The sequence below is a fragment of the Cornus florida genome, unplaced genomic scaffold, assembly GCF_030987335.1.
Source record: "Cornus florida cultivar Cherokee Brave unplaced genomic scaffold, ASM3098733v1 CherokeeBrave_3.0.0_Hap2_Chr08, whole genome shotgun sequence".
Taxonomy (NCBI): domain Eukaryota; kingdom Viridiplantae; phylum Streptophyta; class Magnoliopsida; order Cornales; family Cornaceae; genus Cornus; species Cornus florida.
The window spans coordinates 30,502,632-30,528,590 of NW_026775578.1; the positions used below are offsets into that span (position 1 = coordinate 30,502,632).

At 35.9% G+C, this 25,959-nt stretch overlaps 1 protein-coding gene across 1 annotated transcript; it reads right to left on the minus strand.

Moving 5' to 3' along the window:
* Positions 1-2,154: 2,154 nt before the first annotated feature.
* LOC132271082 (ABC transporter G family member 28-like) lies at positions 2,155-25,285 on the minus strand. Its single transcript, XM_059772345.1, has 14 exons — positions 24,932-25,285; positions 24,638-24,714; positions 23,524-23,793; positions 21,172-21,235; positions 20,935-21,081; positions 20,684-20,718; positions 20,375-20,448; positions 19,067-19,983; positions 16,198-16,494; positions 13,204-13,680; positions 12,267-12,415; positions 11,686-11,975; positions 11,473-11,606; positions 2,155-2,801 (listed from the first exon to the last, which is right to left on the minus strand). The coding sequence occupies exons 1-14, from the start codon at positions 25,138-25,140 to the stop codon at positions 2,645-2,647; spliced, it is 3,297 nt and encodes a 1,098-aa protein (XP_059628328.1). The 5' UTR covers positions 25,141-25,285; the 3' UTR covers positions 2,155-2,644.
* Positions 25,286-25,959: the final 674 nt, after the last annotated feature.

Genomic DNA, 25,959 nt, shown 5'->3' on the forward strand with positions numbered 1-25,959 from the left:
ATAAATTAAGTGAGGGTTACAATTGATTGGCAATATGTATAGTTTATTTTTTCAAAAAAAGAGGAGTTAAATGAAATTTTTAATCGTATATTTCTAAATGAAGTATTAGAGGAAACTAAAAAAATTTAGCAATCTAAGTATGTGTTCCTTTAGGAAATTAAAGCACAGCTTGTCCTTCCCTTTACTTGCAACTGAGCTAACATTGGTATCATACCAAAAAGTAAACTTGGAATTTAAAATTATCTCCTCATATCCCTACTCGGCATTACAAGTGTAGTGACAAGTAATGTAACATTTCCATGGAGAAATAGCATTTCTTTGTGCATCAAATAAAAATAAGAATAACGCAACACAAGACACAATAAAATTAAACTAACACAAAAAAAGTTGCAACAATTTTGAGGAGACAAAACTGGTCTTCCCTAGGAAACTAAAAAAAAAATCCAATAGCTGCATAAATTTTTTTTTCCAATCTTTGTCATAGAAAAACCTCATATACCAAAATTTTAGTGTTGGATCGCCATATAATGAAAACATTTTCACTTTTACATATTGTATATGTAATTCAGCACTCACACTCAGTCGTCTAAGCTCTACACTCACTATTAAGATTTGATGATTATAAATGAGACGTTTACCTTTTATATAGACCCCATGAATGATAATAAAATACACTTTCTAAAATATTTTAGATATTTACAAACTTTGCAAAAAAAAAATCACCACTCTTTGATAATATTCTATAATATCACAATTTCTATAAACTAAGTGTAGAAACCTCCTCTTCTACACAAATATGAAATACTCTAAAACTCAACTCATGCTGCATTTGTGGTCTTCCTGCAAAATGATAAGACTCAGTTATTTAAAATTGACCCCCAAATTTATCGGGGGTTGATGACAATTTTGATACATTATTATGATATGAGTTATTAAAAAGAGTAATGGACAAAATTAACATTGAAATATGTTTCAAAATGTTTTTATAATATTTTTTAAAATAAATATGTATATAATTAAGCTCTTATTATCTTGATTCATCCTCCTAAAACAATTAAGTTTTAAAGCGTTCACGCTTGACATTTGGTATTCTCAATAAATAAGTCACTTAATTCTAGATGAACCATTGCATTGAAACATAATTTTTTTTGATTCATGTATGGGTTGCACGCATTTATGAAATTCATCTTAAAATGTGTATATATAAGGACCACACTCCCCTCATTCAAACAAAAATCAAATATGGATCCAATATTGATCAAGTTCAATCCCAACTCATACTCAAATTTTCTCAACTTAACGTTCAGAACTTTTCTATTCTAATTTTCATTCATGGGCATTCTGAGAAGAGATCAAGTAAATCAAGTCCATACTTGGTCGAATCATGAGGATAGATCTATCAATGATTCATTTCACTTTGTGGAAAGGCTTCCACTATTTTTAAGAAGCGATTCGGCACCTTCAAGCTATGGTCCGGATTTTTTAAAATTTCTATTTCGGCCATATCATCAGCTTTGGTTGAAGTGGAAGCGATCAAGCTCGGCTTATGCTTGCGCTCGGGCCTTCGGTTAACACTTCAACCATATATGGACTTTAAGCTCTCACATTAATCCTTATAAAAAGGTTCCACAAGAAATATACAACAAAACTCATCACAGAAGCTGTTCTCACTGTGAGCTCGTGTTGAATCATGATGAAACGTGAGCATGACTTCACACTATATTCAAGTCAACAGTTGAGGATAAAGCCCTCTTGACAGATTTATCCATGTAAATATATTTGAAACACGAATATCTTTGTAATTCTGTGACAATGCTTAGAACGGAATAATTGTCACCTCAAAAGAAACAAAACAAAGTTTTCCATTGATGGACAGAGAATCCAAAAGTAATTTCGTGCAAAACCAGAACCCACATAAGCCTGCAGTCTTCTCCAAAAGTTTTGCCAATGTTTCTAGCAAAGGTGCATTACCAATAACATTCAAACAGAAAATGCATCATAAAGGATATTAATTTTGCAACACATCCATAAACGTTGAAAACATTGAAGAAAACGGATCGAGAATATGGTTTCTGGAAACCTACACTACTCTCTGTACCATCTTTTATTCCAAGGAGGTTGGTATTTCACTACTACTTCAGTGACTCTAAAAGATTATGGAAAATGATTGAAAAACTTCAAACTATTAATGATGACTTGCTTATTGTCACACTCTGACATCAATCACAATGGTTTACATGATTTTACTTTCCTAAGAAACAAATATAACTAATTTGCAACCTATACAAGAGAAATATTACTGGAACAGAATCAAAATGTTTCAAGATATACCTTAAGCAAAGATATCCTGCCTCCCTAGTACATAAATGCCTAACAAATTATCAAAAATAACAACAATTTTTAGAAAGAAAAAAAAAATTATTTAAACTATTGAAAGGTCCCCTAATCAAATCTTCAAATATACGACGTGCTTTGATCATAGTGTCATTTACATTATTTCATGTAACATGGTCAGCGAGCAATCTCATCCACCTCTGAGAATCTTCTCCATTATGATGGGATATGTACTTTGTGATACGAGCCTCTCAAAATTGTATGTATATCAGCATAGAATAATAAAAAATTAAAAAATCGCAATTTGAATTCACCTTCTTTGGAAGGTCACCATACCTAGGAAAGCTATGGCACGACAAACTATACCAATGAGGATGAGGATGGATAGACAAAGACTCCAATCATCAAGATTATAGCCGGTTTTCAGAAGTGAACCACAACGAGTTATCAGCCACACTCCATAATACCTGAAGCCAAACCATGATCAGTATGATGAAGTATAAAATTTTGTAATCTTATAATTAAGTATTGTTCACTATATTATTTCCTGAAAACCCTAAAAAAATCATCTGTTAGTTTCATGTATTTGACTCTAGGTATTCATAAAAAAAGATACATATACACACATATAAAGAAAATCCTTCTTTTGGACACTTGAAAAAATGTTACATGGGGAGAAGGTCCATGGCAGAGCTAAATCCTTTATTTCAACCTTTGGAGATTTCAATCCCATGTAGAGGAACAGCATCATTTTATGAACATGAAATTTAGCGTCTGCCAGAAGAACTCTCAAGTAGTCTGGGCAATAAGGTATACCTCAAGCCTCCAGGTTCTGTCAGAACTACTCTCAAATCTGTAAGGTATACAGTATACCTCAAGCTTAGATGTTGTTAAACACTTGCAAAAAAAAGTTCAATGTTCTTCCACAAGTAAATGGGATTAGATAGCACCACTGCACTATATCCGAGATTCAACTATGCTTATATATTGGATTTATATGCCCAAGTTGCTCTTTATCTGCTTGAGCCTATACATTCATCTTGGACTAATTCATGTTTTATAAATTTTATGTGAACTAAACATACTCACAAGTACCAAAAAAGCAATTTATACGAGAATTTCATTTTTCAAGAAATATAGTCTCCAATAACATTTGCTGGAAATATTAGCATGACGGAATTTCCTTGAGGTCAAAATGTTCAAAACATGTGTCTCTTTCCAGAGTCAGCAAAGTTTCTATTAATTGCTTTAGTATGGGGAATTCCTGATGTCCACCAAATTCCAACCAACTTGGATTCACATAAATTCAAATATCAGGAATTTCAGAAAAAAGCAGATCAACAACAATGATTCTGGATATCAAAGGGTTTGGGATTCTCTGAGTTTTCTCTATCGTTTATCAGTTTTTACAAACCCTTTTATGAAGTTCTTAACGTGCTACATGATCGCAGCGTCTAGGGACTTGAACCCAAAAGCCACACATGCATAAATGTGTATGCGCATGTATTGTGCACTAGCCTAGACTTGAAGACAATACCTTGAAGCAAAATGCCAATGACCAAGCTCTCCTAACCACTAAGAAAACTAGTTGTTTTGTTAAAAATGGGAGCGTCATTAAACTAAAGAAATTACACATGGGAATGAAAGCCAATGGGAATCGATAATTCCAAAAACATTCTGGACATTATTTAGAGGATCACATGTTACACTTTTGGGTTGTGATAAGCAATCGGTCCCCTAATCCTAATTTTACCATAGAGGTGCAGCCTATGTGTACAAGTTAATCAGGATTAAAATATGCCAGCCACCTTGGGTAAACAGCCACATCCAGTTTAAATAGTTCCGCCTTTGTAAACTTAATACTTCCCATATATGTATAATATGTGTATAGTATATATATACCTCCTTGTGAGATGAATAAAAGAATCGTAAGATTTTTCTCCCTATTTTTCTCTAGTTTTGACATGGTATCAGAGCCTACACGATTAGGGTCTTTCTGATTTACCTTAGCAGTCACCAATTTGTCTAAACTCTACCCATACCCATACTTACCGTCACTCTAAATACCTAAAATCATACCTGCCGCTGGCTGTACTATGCTTGCCGGTGGCTTGTCTTTCTCTCCGACCGACCAGTTCTTGTCGTCGGCCTTATCTTTGCTTCCAATCGGCTTGGTTTGTCAATTTCTTGCCAAATTAACTACTAATTTCCGCTTCTGCTTATCCGCGAATTATCAATTTGACTTACCCAGGCCCTCTCAGCTTGATCTGAAGGTGGTGGACAATCTGTTTTTGGGTTGACTCGTCACTGACTTCATTCCTCTACTTTTGTGCTATGAGTTTTTTGGGTTTTCTCTACTGCAACTATTCTTCTAATTGAATTTTGCAATCTGTGTTGCTATAATTTTTGGGGTTTACATTCTGTGTTGTTGTGTTCTTTATTCAGTATATATTTATAAATATATATTTTAAGTGCTACAAGTAATGGGTGACTCGAAAGACAAAGGAAATTCAACTTCTACCTCTCCAGTGTCTGTCTGTGTCTGCCTTCAGTTACTGTTCATCAGGACCACTTGTCCTTACAAATTACTCCAGATAAATTAGATGGTTCCAATTTTTCCACTTGGTCCCAAAGTGTGGAGTTATATGTCACAAGTCGAGGGAAATTGGGTTACTTGACTGGTACCAAGGTTAAGCCTAATGAAAAAGATATTGTTGCTTATGCTACTTGGGTGGAGGAGAATGTCATGGTTAAGTCATAGTTGCTCAATTCGATGGCTCCTAGAATTATGGTTGTATTTCTCCACTTGCCCACTGCCCATGATGTTTGGGATGCAGTTGCTCAAACATTTTCTATAGGCAAAGATGCTTCACAGATGTATGAACTCCGTTATGAAGCACATGAAACCCATCAGAATGGTAAGACTTTGACTGAGTATTATGCTGCACTTCAAATTATTTGGCAAGAATTGGATTATCTTTGTCCTTGTTCCATGGAATGTGCAAAGATGCGGTTACAATGAAAAAACAGATTGAAGAGGATCGTTTATATGATTTTTGGGCTGGTTTAGATCCCAATCTAGACCAAATTAAAAGCCAAGTATTGGCTCAGGATCCGCTTCCAAGTATTCAAAATGCTTATGCTTTTGTGTGTCGTGAGGAACTTCGTCAACTAACTATGATGGCGGGAAAATTCAGTGATGGCTCAACTATGAAAGTGGGATCTTCTCCTAAGATTGCATCGGTGATTCCTTCTGCTGGTACCACTATTCCTCTAGGCAGGTACTCTCCCGGTTCTTCTGATTTCAAATCCTCTGATACTCAAAGATGTACCTATTGTAATGGTACTAAATATGTTCAAGAAGCATGCTTTAAGCTACATGGCTATCCAGACTGGTATGTTCAGAAGAAGAATGTCCAGAAAAAGGGAGGCAATTCTGGGTCTCAGGCTCATCATACTTCTGGTGACACTCAAATTGCACCACAACTTTCATTGCCTTCTTCAGTAACCTAACCTTCTCAGCAGGTTTCCCAGGTTGATGCTCCTACCTCTTTGGCTAATACAGGTAATTTGGGATATGCCTCGAGTATTTTTTCTGTTCCTTGTGCTCAATGTTGGATCATTGATTCAGGGGGCTTCCGATCATATGACTAATAACCCAACTCTGTTTGTTTCAAAAATTAATCCTTCTAAGAGTAGTGTTAAAGTTACTAATGGTTTGTCCACACCAGTTTTAGGAGTTGGTTCTGTTCCTTTGTCTTCTTCTATATCTCTTTCTTCTGTTTTACATGTTCCTTCCCTTTCTAATAATTTACTCTCCATAAGTCAAATTACTAAGAATCTAAATTGTTGTGTAACATTTTTCCCAACCATTATGTTTTTTAGAATATTCTTACGAGGGAAACGATTGGTCTTGGTAGGGAGAAAGGAGGCCTGTACTACTTAGATTTGAGTGCTTCACCTGGTTCCAAGGTTGCCTAAGCGTACCAAATTGGAGTAGAGGAATCCAAGGCTAGAGAAGAGATTTGGTTATGGCATTGAAGACTGGGACATCCATCTTTTCCTTATTTGCAACGTTTATTTCCTTCGTTATTCTCTAAAGTTTCTCTTTTAGATTTTCAGTGTGAACATTGCATTTTAGCAAAACACCATCGTGTTTCATTTCCTTTAAGTTTTAATAAAAGTGATGTTCCTTTTGCACTCATTCATACTGATGTTTGGGGTCCTTTTTCGGTTCCTTCTCACACTGGTGCACAATGGTTTGTTTCTTTTATTGATGATTGCACACGAGTATCTTGGGTTTATTTGATGAAGAAAAAAAGTGATGTGACTTCTTTTTTTCCAATTTTCCACCAAATACTTCGTACACAATTTAATGCTTCCATACAGGTGATCAGATCTGATAATGGACGAGAGTATCTCAAACATACTCTTGGTGCCTACTTCCAGCAACATGGCCTTGTTCATCAGACTTCATGTGTCTCTGTCCCTCAACAGAATGGTATAGTTGAGCGTAAAAATCGCCATCTCCTAAAGGTGGCTCGATCTTTATGCTTTACTATGCGTGTTCCCAAAATTTTTTGGGGTGATGCAGTACTCACAGCTGCATTTCTTATAAATCGCATGCCATCCAGTAATCTCCAGTTTCAAACACCTCTTCAAGCCTTGTCTCAATATCATTCTCTTCCTTCCCGTCTTAACATTCCTCTTAAGGTCTTTGGATGTGTTAGTTTTGTCTATGTTGACCGTATCAACGGGAGAAGATGGATCCCTGTGCCTTGAAGTGTATCTTTATGGGTTATTCTGCCACCCATAAAGGATATCGTTGTTTTCATCCTCCTACCCGTAAACTATTTGTTTCTATGGATGTTACCTTCTGTGAGAAAGAAGCCTATTTTTCAGGGGGAGTTAGTGATACTTCTCTTCAGGGGGAGATTGGGAGTCAGTTGGAAGAGAAGTCTTTGTTGGATAAAATACTAACGGTGAAAGGACAGAGATAGTACCTGAAAAGAAGGAGATAGAGTTAAGGGTGTATGTGAAAAGAAAAAAGGCACATATGGATAATCGAAAAGATAATGAGGAAGGCACTCAGACAGGTTCAACAAAGTCCCCTCATGAACCATCGAACCAAACGGCTCCTTCTGAGGATATTCCTGAAGATCATCTGGAGGTAATTCCTACTATTCCTTTTTCTCTTAAGCCTAACATTTCCTTTGAGTCTAACCTTGATATCCCAGCAATCTGTCATTCTAAGATACAAAATGAATCTCAAGTCTTCGTTATCCTGTTCGTCCTAATCGGGGTAAACATCCTAAACGGTTTACTTTTTTATCTGGTAATGTTGTCCAATACCTTATATCTAATCATGTATCATCTCACCATTTGTCTAATTCATATACGGCTTTTGCAAATCAATTGTCCTCTGTGTCCATTCCTAATAGTGTACATGAAGCTCTTGGCAATCCTAAATGGAGAAGTGCTATGACTGAGGAGATGAAATCTCTTCAGAAAAACTCTACTTGGGATATGGTTAAACAAACGAAGGGTAAGAAAATTTTAGGTTGCAAATGGGTGTTCACCATGAAACATAAGGCAGATAGCTCCATTGACAAATATAAGGCCTAACTAGTGGCTAAAGGTTATACACAAACCTGTAGGATTGATTACCAAAAAACCTTTGCACCAGTGGCCAAAATGAACACCATCCGGGTCCTCTTGTCCTTGGCTGCAAATCTAGATTGGCCTCTACGTCAGTTTGATATGAAAAATGTTTTTTCTACATAGAGAGTTCGATGAGGAAGTCTACATGGACCCTCCTCCAGGGTTTACTACTTCTTGTGATGTGGATAAGGTTTGCAAGTTGCAAAAGTCCTTGTACGGAATTAAACAATCTCCAAAGGCATGGTTTGATAGGTTCACACAATCAATTAAAAACTATGGATTTAAATAGACTCAAGCTGATCATATTGTATTCCTCAAGAGAAATAAGGACAAGATTACTACATTAATAGTTTATATGGATGATATGGTGGTTACTGGTAACGACGACAAAGAGGTTAGAAAACTCCAAAATTATTTAGCTAAGGAATTTAAGAGGAAGGATCTGGGTACTCTGAAATATTTTTTGGGTATTGAGGTGGCCAAATCAAAGCATGGTATTTTCCTGTCCCAAAGGAAGTATATCTTGAATTTGTTGACTAAAATAGGGATGCTAGCTTGCAAACCAGCAGATACTCCAATTGAGCAAAACCACAAGTTGGGGGAATATTCAGATCAAGTTCCCATAAAGAAGGAATAGTACCAGAGGCTAGTTGGGAAACTAATCTACTTATCTTATACACACCCTGACATCGCCTATGCGGTTAGTGTGGTGAATCGGTTTATGCATGGACCTAGTGAAGCTCACATGGATGTTGTATATCAGATTCTCAGGTATTTAAAATCTGCTCCTGGTAAAGGTAGCTTATGTGGATGATACGGTGGTTCCTGGTAACGATGACAAAGAGGTTAGAATACTCCATAATTATTTAGCCAAGGAATTTGAAATGAAGAATCTGGGTACTCTAAAAAAAAATTTGGGTATTGAGGTGGCCAGATCAAAGCATGGTATTTTCCTGTCCCAATGGAAGTTTGTCTTGGATTTGTTGACTGAAACAGGGATGCTAGATTGCAAACTAAAAGATACTCTAATTGAGCAAAACCACAAGTTGGGGGAATATTCAGATCAAGTTCCCACAAATAAGGAACGGTACCAGAGGCTAGTTGGGAAACTTATCTACTTATCTCATACACGCCTTGACATCGCCTATACGGTTAGTGTGGTGAGTCGGTTTATGCATGGACCTAGTGAAGCTCACATGGATGATGTTTATCGGATTCTCAGGTATCTAAAATCTGCTCCTGGTAAAGGTTTAATGTTTCTAAACATGGACATCTAGAGGTTGAGGGTTACACTGATGCTGATTAGGTTGGATCAATAACTGATAGAAGATCAACTTCATACATTACTTTCGTTGGTGGAAACCTAGTAACTTGGCGGAGTAAGGAGCAACATGTGGTAGCTAGATCAAGTACAGAAGCAGAATTTAGAGCTATGGCCCATAGGGTTCAAGAACTGTTATGGATGAAGATCTTGATGGGTGAATTGGGTTTCTGTCCCTTGAAACCTATGAGTCTTTATTGTGATAACAAGGCTGCCATTAGCTTTGCACATAACCCAGTTCAACATGATCGTACCAAGCATGTTGAGGTAGATAGACACTATATCAAAGAGAAACTAACATGTGGAATAATTAGCTTGCCTTTTGTAAAGACCAGCTAGCAGATATTTTGACGAAGATGGTATCAAGTAGAAGTTTCAATACTTCAATCGACAAGTTGGGCATGCGAGACATCTATGCACCAACTTGAGGGGGAGTGTTAACGTGATTGATTAGGGTTTACCTTTCATCTATTAGCATAATTAGCGTAATTGATTAGAGCTGACTTTGTAAACTTAATACTTACCATATATGTATAATGTGTGTATAGTATATATACCTCCTTGTGAGAAGAATAAAGAATCGTAAGATTTTTCTCCCTATTTTTCTCTAGTTTTGACATTGCTAATGTCACATTTTACTTCCTACTAACTCCCAAAAATCCAACTCCAATAGTCATGGAAGTTGAAAGAATTTGAACAAAGCTCCCGTAACTTGGATGGGAAGAAAAAAGGAAGGTCACTTAACCAATGGTCCCGAGACTCTCATTTCAAAACCAGAGGGGTTTCTATAAATGGTGATGTGTTTTCAAGAATATAAGTTGTGGTTGGAATGTTGGATGTTACTGCAGAAATTCCAGTTGCGCAAATTGTTTTTGGCACAGCAAGATTTGAAGATACAATCCCAAAACCAGTGGGCTCCCAAAAAATGTTGATGTTATATCAAGAATATAAGTTATGGTTGAAAAGTTGACTCTGGAAATTCCAGACAAACAAATTGCTTCTGAAACAGTAATAAAGTTATTTTTGAAGAAACAAAAACATGTTGCGAATCACCCTCAAAATTAATAAAGTTCCTTGTGGTTCATCAGTCAGATATTACCTTTATTTCCTTGTCATGTTAGATGTGATGTGGAAGTCAAGTTGGAGATTCAACAAGAGAAAACCAATATAAATTGCCCATCCTCGTGTATTCCACCTTTCTAGGGTGGGAAAAGCAAGGACCAAAAAAAAGGGTTGGGATTTGGAAATTCTAATGGTTCAAATGTTAATAATCTGATTATTATTTCAGTGGATTTGCCTGGAATATCAATATCAATCACAATCATAAGGATACTCGCATGCATTGATTCTCCCTTAGATCTGATTAACTGTGCATATCTATTGGTAAAATTTACTGAATCCAGTAGGGTGCACTCTAATCTAGGAGATCTTTTCCTGCATGTGCTTTTTTTCCATTTTCCTTGTATCTCATCTAATTTACTGAATATGTATCTTTATGCTAAAGAGATCTTATCTTTCAAAGTGCCTTTCATATTCGAAGTTTGGCCCGAAGTACAGTCCACAGCAAGGTTATTGGATGTTGGAATTTAGCAATTTTCCCTTGGATGTATTATCCAACAAAAAAGGTGATGGAAATCATCACTGGCTTTTGCTTTGCTTAGATATAGCTTCATCTATGTTGTGCTTTTTTAGCAGGTCCTACATTGCCTAAGCCTCTTCATGACAGTTATCACCTTTCTAGGGGTTGACTTCCAGGTTTTAGTGATTGTGGGCACTAGGCACTGGGCAGAAGGTTTTTAGTTCTCAAATGCAAATGTGAGAGTAGACTCCAGTTGATTAAATTTGAATGATGGTTTTTCAGTGTCTGACCATCCAGCATCTTAAAAGAATAGCATCTTCCACTCCAAATCACATATTCATGAAAAATTCTATTACTATCATACCATGAAACGCATTTTATGTATATTCCTCCCAAACTGCCATGCACAGCTAATAGTGTCAAAAAAAGATGTTCTGTACAAATATTGGTTTTTTGATACATACTTGTTGTCCAAAATAATTTTGTTCCATCGTCCAGAAATGCATGGTTGGAACTTTCAGTAAGAAAGACACAAACTGTCTAAGGTATGGCCTATGAGTCTATGACTATTACGTACCTTTCTGCATTTGCAATCACAAATGCTTCCAAGGCCCATTTTGTGTAGCACAAATTTGCCAGATTCTTCAGAAATTTACTACTTTTTGTCTGAGTTGCAATGAGAGTCAAAACCACAGGAAGAAGAACTGCACACTGCATGAAGTGGAAGTAGCTGGTCAGTCAAAATGAAACTGATTATGTAAACTTAAATTGAAGAAATTCTACAACTCACCAGCTGGGATGGACCAGGTTCAAGGAAGATGGCCAATGCATACGCTATACCAGTAACACAGTACACAAGGCAGACCAGGACAGTGTAATTATCTGTGAATGAAGACCTTGGATTGCTGAAGAAATAGAACATGGAGAGATACACAACAGGCTTAATCACTGTATTGAAATGGTCTACTGTATCCTTGGAAAGAAAATGAGCCAGGCTGCTAATGCCAGAAGCACTCTCTCTCCAACACTGCAACTTGTCCAGAGAAAATGATCTCAAAGCCGCAATTTTGCACAGAAGAGCTGAAATGTGCATATAGATAATTCAAAAAATTAGTTGTATTGACTGTTAGACTAACCCAGTTGTGCAATTATGAGTTCATAATTATCAGTGAGTCAAGTCTATTTTATGCCACAGAAGGATGACGGTTCACCATTCAAATAAGTAACATAGGATTATACAAATCTGGAGGGAAAACTGTAAAGCAATAATTCTCCCTGTAATTCTGATTCATTTATGTTCAAAATACAACAGAGTAAGTTATTTAAAGTTAGCCTAACTCATTTAGGTAAATGAGTGATTATCATACTTACAAACTGCAATGATGGTGTAAGTATAACCAGGTGCCCCAAAGGTTTCATCGCTGCCTTTAGTAAGTGATCCTAAGCAGGCCCCAGCAAGTAATAAGATGAGATAATCTATTACTTGTGTTCTAGCTTCTCGTAATCTCTGCTTAATAACCCTGAAATTTTCGGTCATATAGAAGATCAAAATGCAGCAAATAATTGAACAAAAATCAATTAATCTAAAGACTCCAACAAGAAAAGCCCATCCCCCCATCCCCACCTTCATCTCCCTAGTTGACAACTGAAACAAAATAATAGAGCATTCCTATAATAATATAAAATGATATTTTAATCAACAAAAAGAATCAAACTATTAACCATATCCCTCATTATTGATCCATGTCAGCACTCAACCTCTGTGTTTCAATGGCTTCGGAAAGAAACATAAAATAATACTTAGCATTTTATGTCCTTATAAATTTAGTTTAATATTATGCTAGGCCAGGAAAATTGATATCTTTACTTTGAAATTCCAAAAATGCATCATCAGGATATGTGTGATGAAATGAAATCTTATTGTCAAAACCCCACTATTCTCTCTAATGTGTTTACTCTAGAAAATGAACTGAAGCATGATGGTTTAGCAACTATGCTCTTCACGTTAAGTCACATAAGAAACTTCACTCTGGGTTCTGCAAATTCGTCCAACCTTTTCATATCATAATTGTCCAGAAAATACTCCGAGCATATTGCTTACATCAAGCATTGAAAATGTATAAAAAAATTCAGGAAGAAAAAAAAATGGAAGCATGATATGAAAAAGTTCCGGTACATCAATTTATCATAAGTTTCTCATAACAGAAAAAGAAAACTATTATAAATCTGTAGTTTGCAGGAACTTTCAAAATAAGAACGATAAATATAAAAAGAAATACTTAATGGACAAAGATTCTTAAAAATCTACCTTCCAAGGAAGCATTTGCATTGAAGGAAAACACCTGGAGTTCTCCGGTTCGACAAGTCCTTGGTCCTCAAGAAATTGTGTCGTATGATATCCCGCCGCCTCTCCACATTACACTTCACATCCTGCCATATTTCTCCAGCAAAAGATTGTTCCTCATTGCTAGCGCTAGCTAAATTTACACCCATTGATACCATAGCAAGTCCAACAGAATTCTGTTGCATATCTGGGGGTACTGGATAACCATTATGAAGCATCCATCTGATAGGAAGCTCCTCAAAACCCACACCTGAATCCGTGCTTGGTTTGACTATCCCCTCCAAAACATCAATAAAGTGGTCCGGAGGATTAACGCGCTCTGGGACACTGATGCCAAGGCCTGCAAAGTATTCTTCGACTTTGCTTACCGATCCCTGATACACTACAAGACCACCTTTTGCTAGAAGTATTAAATCATCGAACATCTTGAACAAGGTGTAGCTGGACCAGAAAATTTACCATTACTAAGAGATTGAAGTACACATACAAGCAGCCAAATGAGAAGAAGAAAGAAATTGACATCGTATAACAAGTGTCAAGTTCAATTTTTCTAACTAAGATTATAACCCGACAAATTATTTATCCCCAGAATTAATTGTGCAAGAGTCCACCCTTTCAATATACAAGTAATATATAAAAGATTCCTAGGTGTTGCAATTTGCAATAGCAGAATGCATATCAGTTCACCATATAAAAACCGCAAGGAAGTGACACAAAACTAAGCATGGTATATAAATCATATATATTATCGTTAAAAGATTTGAGAAATTTATCTTTGCCTCCCTGAGGTGAGCCCTAAAACACGGAGACCCACAATACTAAAAATGCAACATTAATACCCCCTGCAGGGAAGTGCTGATTGGAAAGTAAAAAAGCGTTTAAGAAAATGCACAATATTAAACAAGGTGTAGCTGGGCTGCTGGAGAAGAAAACTTACCATTACTAATTAAGAGAGCAAAGTTAAGTGTAGGAGCAACCACAACGAGATGTGGTTTGGGGAGAAGAAAAAAGCATCATTTTCTAATGAGTGTTGAATTAAACTTCCCTAACTAAGATTCTAACTCTTGAAATTTATTTATAATAGCTCAGTTTCTGCATGAATCCTCCATTTCAGCGTATAGATTTCTTGGTGGTCCTTTCTTTTCTTTTCTTTTCTTTTTTCTTTTTCATTATTTTTTTTTTTTTTTTTTTTTTTTTTGGGTTTTGGGTGTTGGAGGGTGTCCCCACCACCGTTGTGGGCGAGAGTATTCCCTTCGGATACCTGCTATCACCACCAAACCATGGGAATCAGGTACTGGATTTGTTGGTGTTGCATTTGTAGAAGGTCTATTTGTCCCCCACATAGTCACATGGCATGCTGCAACACCACTCCTACATTCTCTTTCTAACACATACCTATTTTATTTCTCTCTAATTTATCCCTTCAAATTAAACAACTCGTTCTCTCTCTATATGCTAAACCCATAACTTTTGATAATTAAATAAACTATACAAAAGTTCAATCATATGTGGGTATGTATAATCAGAACAAGATCATCCCAACTAAAGGTACATATAAATGCAAATCATGGAGGACTTGATGAGATTGGCTCATTGCAAAGTGCTGCCTCAGAGAATGCAAAAGGCTGCATCAATGAATAATCATGTTTTGGGGTTTGATTTTATATACTCCCTCCGTTCCATATTTGTTGTCCACTTTTGCTATTAGGACATTTTAAGTTTTAATATTACCAAGTTGTCCTTGTAAGTTTAAACTTTTAATATGTATATTAATATATTTTGAAAATTTTGAAAACTTAGAAGGGTAATTATGGAAGATAACATTTGTTTTGCTTTGACTTTACAAATGGGACAACTAATTTGGGACATCCCTAAAGGAAAGATGAACTACTAATGTGAGACGGAGGGAGTATATTTGAGTGTGTAAGTGAATTGAAACGAGAAACAAACATTATGAGGGTCGAATGTGAGGTTGTGAAATTAAACCAATGCAGCGGTCTGACTAACAAATCGAATTGTGTAAATATGCATAGGTGTTGGATTTGAGGGGGGAGAGAGAGAGGTCTTGCGCATAAGGTTAAATATATATGAGGGTGGTGTAAAGGATAGTTATAGGTAGAGAAAGAAAGAAGTGAGAAAGAGCGGTTGGAAGATAGATGGTGTTGTGGTGGGAAGTGTGAGGTGCAGTGGCAGGGGTGGTGGTGGTGGTGGTTTTGAATGTGGTGTGCAGTGGCAGGTGGTGGTGTGCAGTGCGGGTGGTTAGTTGTGGTTTTGGTAATTGGTGAAGAGAGAAAACAGTGAGGGAAAGTACGAGTGGGGAGATGAGAGAAGATGCTGTGTGATGTAGTTGTCTGCGGCAGTGGTGGGTGGTACTGGTGTTTGTTTGTTGTAGTGATTGATGAGGAAAGAAGCAGAAGGAAGAAAAAGGGGTAAAAAAGTTCATATGGTCATAAATGTCGTTTTGATATTTGAAATTGGCAAAAAAGGTGGCTGAAACACGTGGACTACAGCACTAACATTTTGTGCGCAAAACGTAAAGATTTCAATTAACACACCACAATAGGGGCTAAGCATAGTGGTTTGAGTTGCATGGGTCTCCATGTTTTAGGGCCTGACAGTATGGTCATGGGATAAAATATAAATTTTCCAAAGGTCAAAGAGAACTTTCTTATTTCGTGTACACGTACATACAACTACACAAGTTAAATGCACGAGAATAAGTTGTTCTCATTAATTCTGAGAGCTGAATTTGTGAAATATTCTTTAAGTAGGTACAGCTTCCTGATTTACTAATTAAGAAAGTAATCTTGAAATGAAATGTTTTTATATTGAATGGTTTGAATGATCACTGGGTTATGCAAGAAGACAGCAAAACTTAAGAACACAAAGAAAATGAAAATGAAAATGAAAAAGAGTTAAGAGTTCCAAAATATGCAGTCTTATAACTGATATCATTACCTTGGTTGGTGGACAACCATACAGATGTTCACCCCTTCAAGAGCTTCACGTCGAAGAGCTCTGAGAAGTAGCTGTGAAGATGAACTGTCCAAACCAGAAGTGGGTTCGTCTAAGATCAAAAGTGAAGGATCCATTACCAATTCCAGGCCAACATTTACTCGCTTCCTCTGGCCTCCAGAGATCCCTCGCTTCTCTACCGTTCCAACCAAGGAATCCCGCACTGCCTGCAGCCCCAAGGACTCAATAACTCTTTCAACAATGAGAACCTTATCCGGTTTTGGCAAGTCTGCAGATAGTCTTCAATAATTGGAGAAAGTTAAAAGAAGTCGATACTAGAAGTATCGGGGTAAAACAGTGCATTACATAGAACAGAATGTCAGAGACCAGAGAGCATGACATCAAAGAGGAAGACAAGCAAGAAAATTAATCTTAGCTAACGTCTTCATATAGTAACAACTGACCCTGAATGGCAGAAAGTTGCCGCAATCTATAGAGTGCAACTTTAAATGTTACAGAGCCTTAAAGTGTAATGACAATTGTGATTCTTAGCAAGAAATACTAAAGGAACGCATATTCCAATTTTTTATTTTTATTTTTGTTGAAAGATTAATAAGAGTTGAAGAGAGAAATTAAAACATGAAGAATACAAGAATATAACGTGGTTCAGCCACTAGGGCTTACATCCACAACATACTTGAGGCCTTAAATCACTCACATAATTATTCTCCAGGCTAACTGATGGGCTGCCTTGTACCTATAAGGATCTTCAATCCTAGGTGGTTGGTATAAGGTATAAACTGGTGTCAGGCAAATCCATTTGAAACTATAAGATGAAAAATGTAGAAACAATGCTTGTTTACATGATAAAAAATGTCCAATCAAATGAAAATGAAAAGAAGTTGCTTAGAACTGATGGGATATGTGTTGGGTACTTCGTGTAGAATTGGGTATGTGAGCAGCATTGGACTAATCTCATCCCATTATCTATAAGATTCCTGTTTCATAGAATTATTTATAGGAAAAGGAATGTTGGGATTTACTTTAGACATAAAGGACTATCGATTTTCTATAGATTGTGAGCCATAAAAAATCGTTCTACCTGATCCATCTGAGAAGCACGGACAATTCTAAGTCTCTAAGAAGGAATTGTGTCCATGTCAGAAATGTGTAGGGTAGCAACACTTCTTGGACACTTCTAGACACATGTTAAGCCCATCTTGGATGGGTTCACAATTTTAAAATAAAATTCTTAATTAAGGACACATGTCTGACACTTCTTGACCATATGGTAAAATATGACCAATGAATCTTGAACAATGGATATGACTTTCTTTAATCATTGGAAAAAATTACAATTACAAAAATGCTCAATTTATATTTATATAAAATGTATACAAAATTTGAAAATAGAAAAGATATATATATAAAAAATATATAAGCATGTTTTACTGAATGGGAAGTTCTATAAAACAGCTATTAGACTACTCATACTTTATGGAACAGAATGTTCGGTAACTAAGAAACAACATATGCATACTGTGAGTGTAGTGAAAATTTAAATGTTAGAATGGATGTGCGGCAAGACAAGAAAGGATAGAATTCAAGTAGTTTGGAAAAGGCTTTGTCAAGTTTAATTGAATTGAGTAGGATTTTGACTCAAAACAAAGAGAGTCAGATCGTCGGCTCTTTCTTTTCTAATAACACCGTCTTCTCCCCTGTTCATTGATTCTTTATTAAGGTATTCGTTCCATTCAACCAAGTTTTATATCTTGACTGGTTGTGTCACTTTCACATCTTGAGTCAGTCATCCATGAATCGTTAGCTTCAATATATATATATATATATATAATACATATATATAATTGACTCCATTTGATTAATACAATTATCATTCAAGAAATAAAACAGAACAATTCCCTTTATGGATGAATATATGCACCATATCCCCTTTAGAGTGAGGGTAGCGATAACATCTGTGAAGAACATGGAATGTCCCACCAACTCAAGTTGGCAATGTTGATCCTTCACACTTGATGGAGAACACCTATCCGCTATGAACAAGAAAGTAACTTGACTCGTATATACATAAGTAATTTAAATTTATTTAATTTAATACGAATATATGAAATTTTTGTTAATTTAATTGATTTACCATGGATATGGGTATTTTGGACAAATCATTTAAATCCATTCTATTCCAACTATTAAATAGCCTAACCGAACACTGGAATGGCAATGACCATTCCATTTTTGCAACATTCCAATTCTACCGTCAAACAACAAAATTGGGACAACCATTACATTCCCTTACTATTTTCTTTCCATTCCCTACTTCATCCTATTCTTGTTTACCAAAAGTAGCCTTATGTGAAATATTCCAAATGGTTGTTATCCACTGGCATGCGAATAATTGGGATAATAGATAAGAAACAGAATAACCACATTATTAGGGGGAAAATTGATGTGTTTACAAGAAGTAGCAGAACATATTCAGTGAACACATAAAGAAAATTTACAAAGTGAATAATTAAGGGAAAAATAATGAGCTAATGTCCCAAAGCTCAGTGACTAAATCATAACTCAAAGAACTTGTTAACCTATTGAAAAAGAAGATGAAGAAGACAAGCTGGTATTGATGCACATGAACCCGAAAAAAGCTCTTCCTATTTTATTAAATTCCACTCGACCATCAGTTTATTTTATACTTTTGAGGTAGGAATTTGACCAGATAACCAGCATAATGGTACTTAAAATTATTCATGCTTTGCTACTATATGAGCTTACTATTGGTTGACAAATGATGAATTTGAGTTGAAGGCATTAAAATAAATTGCAGTTTGGATATGCAACAGGACTCAATTTGACATACCTGCATCTTGCACTGAACCAGAGATTCTCCTCTACTGTCAAATTTCCATGCACAATATCATCCTGCGGCACAAAACCAGTTATTTTTTTATATGAGTGGATTGATTCCGTTTTCCCATTTACAAGAATTAATCCAGTCATTGTGCATCCAACTGCTTTTCCAGCCAGAGCAGAAAGAAAGGTTGTTTTTCCAGCCCCAGATGGACCCATGACAGCAGTAATGCGGCCAGGCTTTATTTTCCCAGTAACACACCTCAAAAGATGTTTATTTTTCCCCTTCAAAGTAAGGGTTAAGTTTCTGAAAGCAATCTCAATTGGAGGCCTTCTCCTGATTTCTGTATCAGTAGCCAATGAAATTACCCCTGAGAAGGTAAGGTTCTTGTTCTGCTGCTGCAGAGCTTTCTCTTTCTCAATTTGTGCATATGCATACTTGAAAATCTGGCTATGGGTATGCATTTGTTTTTCCTTTGGCATTTTCTTTTTAATATTTTTATCCCCCATCTCCAAGCTGAAACCTTCACTACCGTCAAATTCCACTTCAATTGCATGAATCGTCTTCATGAGGTCATTATTTTCCATATTCTTTCCTTCCAATGCAGCAGATGATTGCTGAGCTGAACTTGAAGTACTTGGGCACATTGGTGGATATAGATTATCATCTGTTTCAATTTTTGTTTGACTAAAAATCTTACTTTTCTCAGGACGTTTGACAGATTTTTTACGAGAAAATGTGCGAGATAGTTGAATTGCATGCTTCTTAGCAGCATCTTTAGCTGATTTCCACCTTTCACTTGCCTTTGCATTCTCCCTTGCACTTTTTGCTGCTGCTTCCCTGGATTTGGCGTATCTCCTTTCGCGTGTGGTAAGAACTTGGTCAGAACAGTTGTAAATAATGAGTAGTAGAGTACTTAAAGCAGCCTGCATTGACAATTGGAGGTTGTCAATATCTAGTAGCAAGGTTGCATGAGAAGAACTATGGAATACCTCGTGCAATGTTGGTACAGAAGATAAAAAGATTCACATTAGATATAATTTTAGGAGAACAAATAATTGATATCAAGAGATACACTAACATGTTTAAATCGGAAAATTCTAATGGAGTTATCAGAAACAATCACACAACAACAGGAATAATCTAGTACAATGCTACTACAACTATGAATTGTGGTGGTGTTGTGAAAAAGAATTAGTCAAAACCTATAGCACTTTTTTTTCTTTCAAATGAACAATTAAATCATAAGAAATTGTGAAGCACTGGAACCAGACAAGCCTATTATCAATTTAATGGTTTCAGGTATGAAGAACTCACTATAAGCATAATTCCATATGCATGAATATTTTGGGTTGCAGTGTTGGGATTGCATGAAGTCAGCTTGAAGCACCCTGCAAGATAAAATAAAAAGGTCAGACGCTCTATGGAGCCAGCAATGCAGGGATACGAGCTCAAAATCTAGACCGTAGGGAGATGAAGGATGAAAGTAGCAAGTGCATAGATAAAAAAATAAATTAAAAAAAAAAAAATCCGCCCCCCCCCCCCCCCCCCCCCCGCGCACCACCAAAAAAAAATGTATTTATTCCATATAGCATGCATTAACTCACACTTTAAAGGGAAACTTACGTTTCTCAGATGTGGAACCCGTCCTGCAGTAATGTCTGGAAAAGCAAGAGAAAACTAATAGCATTAAAATATGAAAATAAGGGCAGCAAGGAGTAATTGAGCATAACATAGCAAGTGCAAATTATTTGGATACAGATCAAATGCTAATGTATCCAGACTGTCTTATCAAAATAAGCTACAACAAATGAAGAAAGGATGCAACTAGCAAAATAATAGATAAATACTGGAACAGTTGGGATAAAGACCAATACCCACTACTGCAAGGAACCTTTTCGGTACTTGTTGGACAATATGATCCCGCAGAACAGAATACCTCACTACTACCACCAATATCTGCCCAAATGTTTGCTCCACCGCATGTATGATTTGGCTGTTCAGGAGGTAGCTGGTAAAAGTATCTGCAGTAACCTATCACTTAATATTTTGCACACACCATATGCCATAGAAACAAAGATAAAGCAAAATCCATAGCTAAGATCTGAACTTACGGCTCACAAACACCAGTACCATTGTTGAGCGTTGCAAGCGGGCAAAAGGAACCTAATGGACAAGCTTCAAAAACAAGATAACAAATGACATCGCAGAATATTATTAGACATTTTCTATCTCATCGAATATATCTTTTCAGTTTGATATAGAATGAACAACAGCTAGTAACCAAAAATCTTTAATAGAATCGTTCAGAGCATGACATTTGACTCTTTTCTCCTCCAGTAGCAATATGACATGTTAATCAGTAAACATATGTTACCTGGCCTGCTTGAGACAATTGCACTTGGATTATATTTTGGGCATAACTTCCAGAACCTGGGCGATAGCTTTCAAAATTTGATCTAGGATTAAACCTGTTTAAGTGCATGTCTTCTAAGCATACATCATACACCTAACAGACATGCTTGGTCAGGTGCCCAAGGCTGGCTGAGTTCAGATGGCATCGAAACATATGTTCCTGGGTTTGGTTGAGTTAGGGAGACACTTTTCGCTAAGAATTGGAGTAAATTAAAGTGGGGTTAACTTTTCTAGGTTAAGAATATTTTGGGCACATTGTCTCAGTTCTCAAAACACCCAGCTGTCTTTTGGAAGATGATTTTGTCACTTTCTAAGTTTCATGGATACTTGCACGTAGCAGGTTAGAAAACCTGGAGCCTTAATGGGCCAACCTTAAATCAACTTGGTAAAACTAAAAGTATTGAAAACATTAGTAATAATGAATATAGAGAAACTAGGTGAAACTATAGATATTATAGAGGAATTAAATTAATGACATACAATGAAGCTATGTGAATGGATAATCTAACAAATTTTTAAAAAAGAGAAATGTCATACAATGAAACTAACATGAAACTATGTGGATGGATAATCAAACAAAGATAAAGAAAATAAACTTCAATATTCGATAATCAAATTGAAATTATGCCAGGTAGATCCACTGTGGAGGCCATCTATTTAAGAAGATAATTGATAGAAGAGCGTAGAAATAAATAAAAGGACCTATAGATGGCTTTATAGACTTAGAGAAGGCATATGATAGAGTGTTAAGGGCTCTACAAAGAAAACAAGTCCCTATAAAACTTATAAATCTTATTGAGGATATGTATATTGAGACAAGGACTATTATTCATACTATAAACTGAGAGATTAGTAATTTCTCTGTAAAAGTATGATTACACCAAGACTTAATCTTAAGTTCATATTATTTACAGTACTTACAGATGAAATAGCGAAGGGTCACCTGGAAGACATTCTATGGTGCATGTTGTTTGTTGATGACATAGTTCTATTGGATACTTCTAAGGAAGCCTTAACAATAAAATTAGAAACAAGAGAAAATGTCTTAGAAGTATAAGCCTAAAAAATAGTAGGGATAAAACAGAATACATGCCATGTAAGCGTGATAAAGTAGTAGAGAATAACAATACAACTCTCACAATTTAAGAACAAAAGGGTTACTCAAAATAGCCAATTTCGATATTTAGGGTTCATAATACAACAAGGTGGAGAAATAAATATTGGTGTAGTAATATGGATTGGAGCCAGGTGGACAAAATGGAGACAAACTAGTGATATTCTATGTGACAAACGAATACCAAATAAGTTAAAGAAAAATCTCTAGGACGGTTATTAGGCTAGCTATATTATAAGGAGCGGAATGGTGGGTGTTAAAACTTATCCAAATAAAAAATAAATGTTAGGTGCTAAAAATAAATAAAAAATTGGATTTTGTGGCCGACCCAATTCATATGGGATAAAGGCAAGGACCCTGCCCTGGAGAAACTACATTCAAATTATCCATAACCAGCCCATAGAGGGCACACATAAGCACAAAACCATTTATTTGAACTGCTTTGGGAAGGATGGAGGATTGGGGTAAGACTTCACTAACTCCAGTAATACAGTCAACATGTTAAGAGCTCTATCCTTCAGCAGTTCAATCTAATTAGAATACTTAAATGGAAACTACATATGAATATAGTGCCAAGTAAATATTTTGTGTATGTCATACAAGTTCTTCAGAAGTTCTCAATGAGAAATTGGTTACGTTTGATATTAAGCTTTTTGCTGCTTCAGAGTTGACACTTGGTACTTTTGACAGTTTTCTTTCATTTTATCTTCACATTAGTTCGGGACCAGATGATAATATATCTTAGCTTTAAGGCTGCAACTCTTTGATCATTCATAGGGGACAAAACACCTTAACAATGATTTAAAATGATTTTTCCAGAGAACAAAGAAGAAAAACATTAATGGCTCGAAGAGTTAACAAAGATGAAATTAAACACATAATCAGTACCTTCCAGTCATTGAAAGAAACAGAATTTGAAGGTTTTTCAAATACTTACGTATCATGCAAGTAAGTCCACGAGGGCAAAAGAAACCCTCACAACAAGCTTGGCAATCAAGAGTTCTAGCAGGTGTGTCCCGTGAATTTTTCAGGTCAACCTCCTGATTTGGGCCAATACTACATGCCCATCCTGGCTCACAACCAGAAACCGACGATGTTAAGTTACAATTCTTGTTAGGTTTTAGGTAATTGGCACTGTGCTCTTCAAATAAATTACTGAAGTAAAATTTTGCCTCCGCTGCTGTACACAAGCGTCGTGTGATATCTCCTGTTGATAAAATTGAAACCATAATGAGACACGAGAGGATAGATAATATAAGAGAATATACTTTATGAGGCAAACTTGGCTATAATATACTTTATGAGACAAACTTGGCATAAAAAGTGAACATAAGTGGTTTGAAACGATGTGAAACTACTTAGCAAAAAAATATAGGTATTGTCACAAGACAAGAATGAAGCAAGACATTTCATAAGAAAAAATGTTTTTAGCATTTAGATCTTCCATCTTATCACTTTCCATAAGGTACTGCTCATGGCCTCACTGGTGTAATCAAAGAAATCACTGCATAAGAAAAGAGTACAATGGTAGCTCCACGAGCAACTTGTGCATTATGTGGAACAAAAAAATATGGGTATATTAACATTCCCATAACAGCATTAAAATGAAGAAATTACAGGATCAATTGCAATAATTTTAAAGTGAAACCCTCTAGATTTGAATGGCTTTGACTAAGTGGTAGCAAAAATCCAATTCAATTTACCAGACACAGCATAACTGGTACCTCAAGTTTTATATCATTAAACCCTGTTATTCCCCATCAATGCTGATCCATCAAGATAGTCATTTCAGACCAAGAAAAAGCACGATTTCACTTAATCACCTTTGATCAATAGGATAAAGGTAGCAAACTAAAAGAAAATGAAATTCAAAACCATGCTTTAAGCAGTTATTCAATACATATATATATATATATATATATATGGCTGAATTAAGCTAAAAACAACACTGGCAACGTGTTATTGAGGGAATAGTTTCCTCAAACCCCAAACAAGTCAATTTAAAAGCCAAAATTGCAAAAAAAAAATTCTTTTCTTTTACTACATTATACCTTTAGTTTTCTGAATGCAAGAAGTCAAGAAGTCCAAATTAGAAGAGAAATTGAAGGCACGATCCCAATCAGCTTCCCTGAAGTACAAAATAAACTTCAAAACATCGAATTCATACTCATCCCAACATTACAAACATCAAAGGAACACTAATCCTCCGTTCGGCTGCCGAAATAAAAAATAAATAAACTCAAACTCTACTTGAAAAAGAATTCACAATTGCAATTTCTCTTCCGAAATTTTCCTGCAGTTTCCCGGCAACCAAACAGAGACTACAAGAGATATGAACAACTCACGGATCCTTAACGCAAAATCTGGAGCGATTGCTGATTTCGCCGGTGATAATGGATTTGGTGACGTTCGATAGCTGAGCATAGACATGCTGTGTGAGGTACTGAAGAACCGCAGGGTTGTCGGTTTGACTATAGTCGCTGTCGTCCACGACTTGGCACTGTACGAACTGTAACAATGTCAATACAACAATGGCGTATATATATACCCTCATATTGAGAGCAGAGAAAATCAGAGTAATTGAGTCAGTGCGAGTTCAATGGAGATGACATGAGAGGGATTGAAATCGGAGGAGGTCGAATGTATAGTGAACTGGGAAGGAAAGAAAGAGAGGGAAGATGATGGAAAGGAAAAAAAGCCAGCAGATGTTGTGTGGGACCCGCAAAGGAGCAGGCCACGTCCTAACGACTTGCCGGCACGGAGACAAGGCTTTGTTTGTGTTAGTATTTTGTCTTTTTTTTATTGTCAATCATTGGGGCCAGGTGTAGGGTCTCTGATTATGCCACGTCAGGGTATCATTTGTAGGTCCTTTATTACTACGTGCCATTTGGAGATCCATCGTAATGAGAGGAATTCCTTGAAATATTAATTATTGCAGCACCCATTAATATAGTGTGTATATTTTTAAGGATGTTCCAAACTTACCTATTTTTTTAAGATAAAATTACTCTTTAAATCTTAATCTTAATATAGAGTGTTCAATACAGTTGTCGTTCGCTTTTCTACTTTTTTGGCATTATAAAACTTCAACTTTGAGATCAAATTATCCTTTTAAATTAATTTGAGACCAAATTACCTTTTTAACTTTGGGACCAAATAACCTTTCTTCTTTCCTTTGTTACATATACTCAACTTTATTTTTTTTCTTTATTTCTTTTTTTTCTGATTGGATATATATGGCTATATTTCATTCTTTACTTCTTCTTTTTTTTTTTTTTTATATATATATATATATGTTCCACCTTGATGGATTTTTTATTTGATTTTATGTAATTTAATTGAAATAACAATATGAGATTGAGTTTTAATTTAA

Coding starts and splice junctions, on each gene's coding strand:
- LOC132271082 (XM_059772345.1), bottom strand. CDS start 25,140: ATGAGGGTATATATATACGCCATTGTTGTATTGACATTGTTACAGTTC. Junction 13,681..16,197: donor ATGGTTGTCCACCAACCAAG/GTAATGATATCA, acceptor TTTCTGGTCCAG/CTACACCTTGTTCAAGATGT. Junction 12,416..13,203: donor TGCAAATGCTTCCTTGGAAG/GTAGATTTTTAA, acceptor CGAAAATTTCAG/GGTTATTAAGCAGAGATTAC.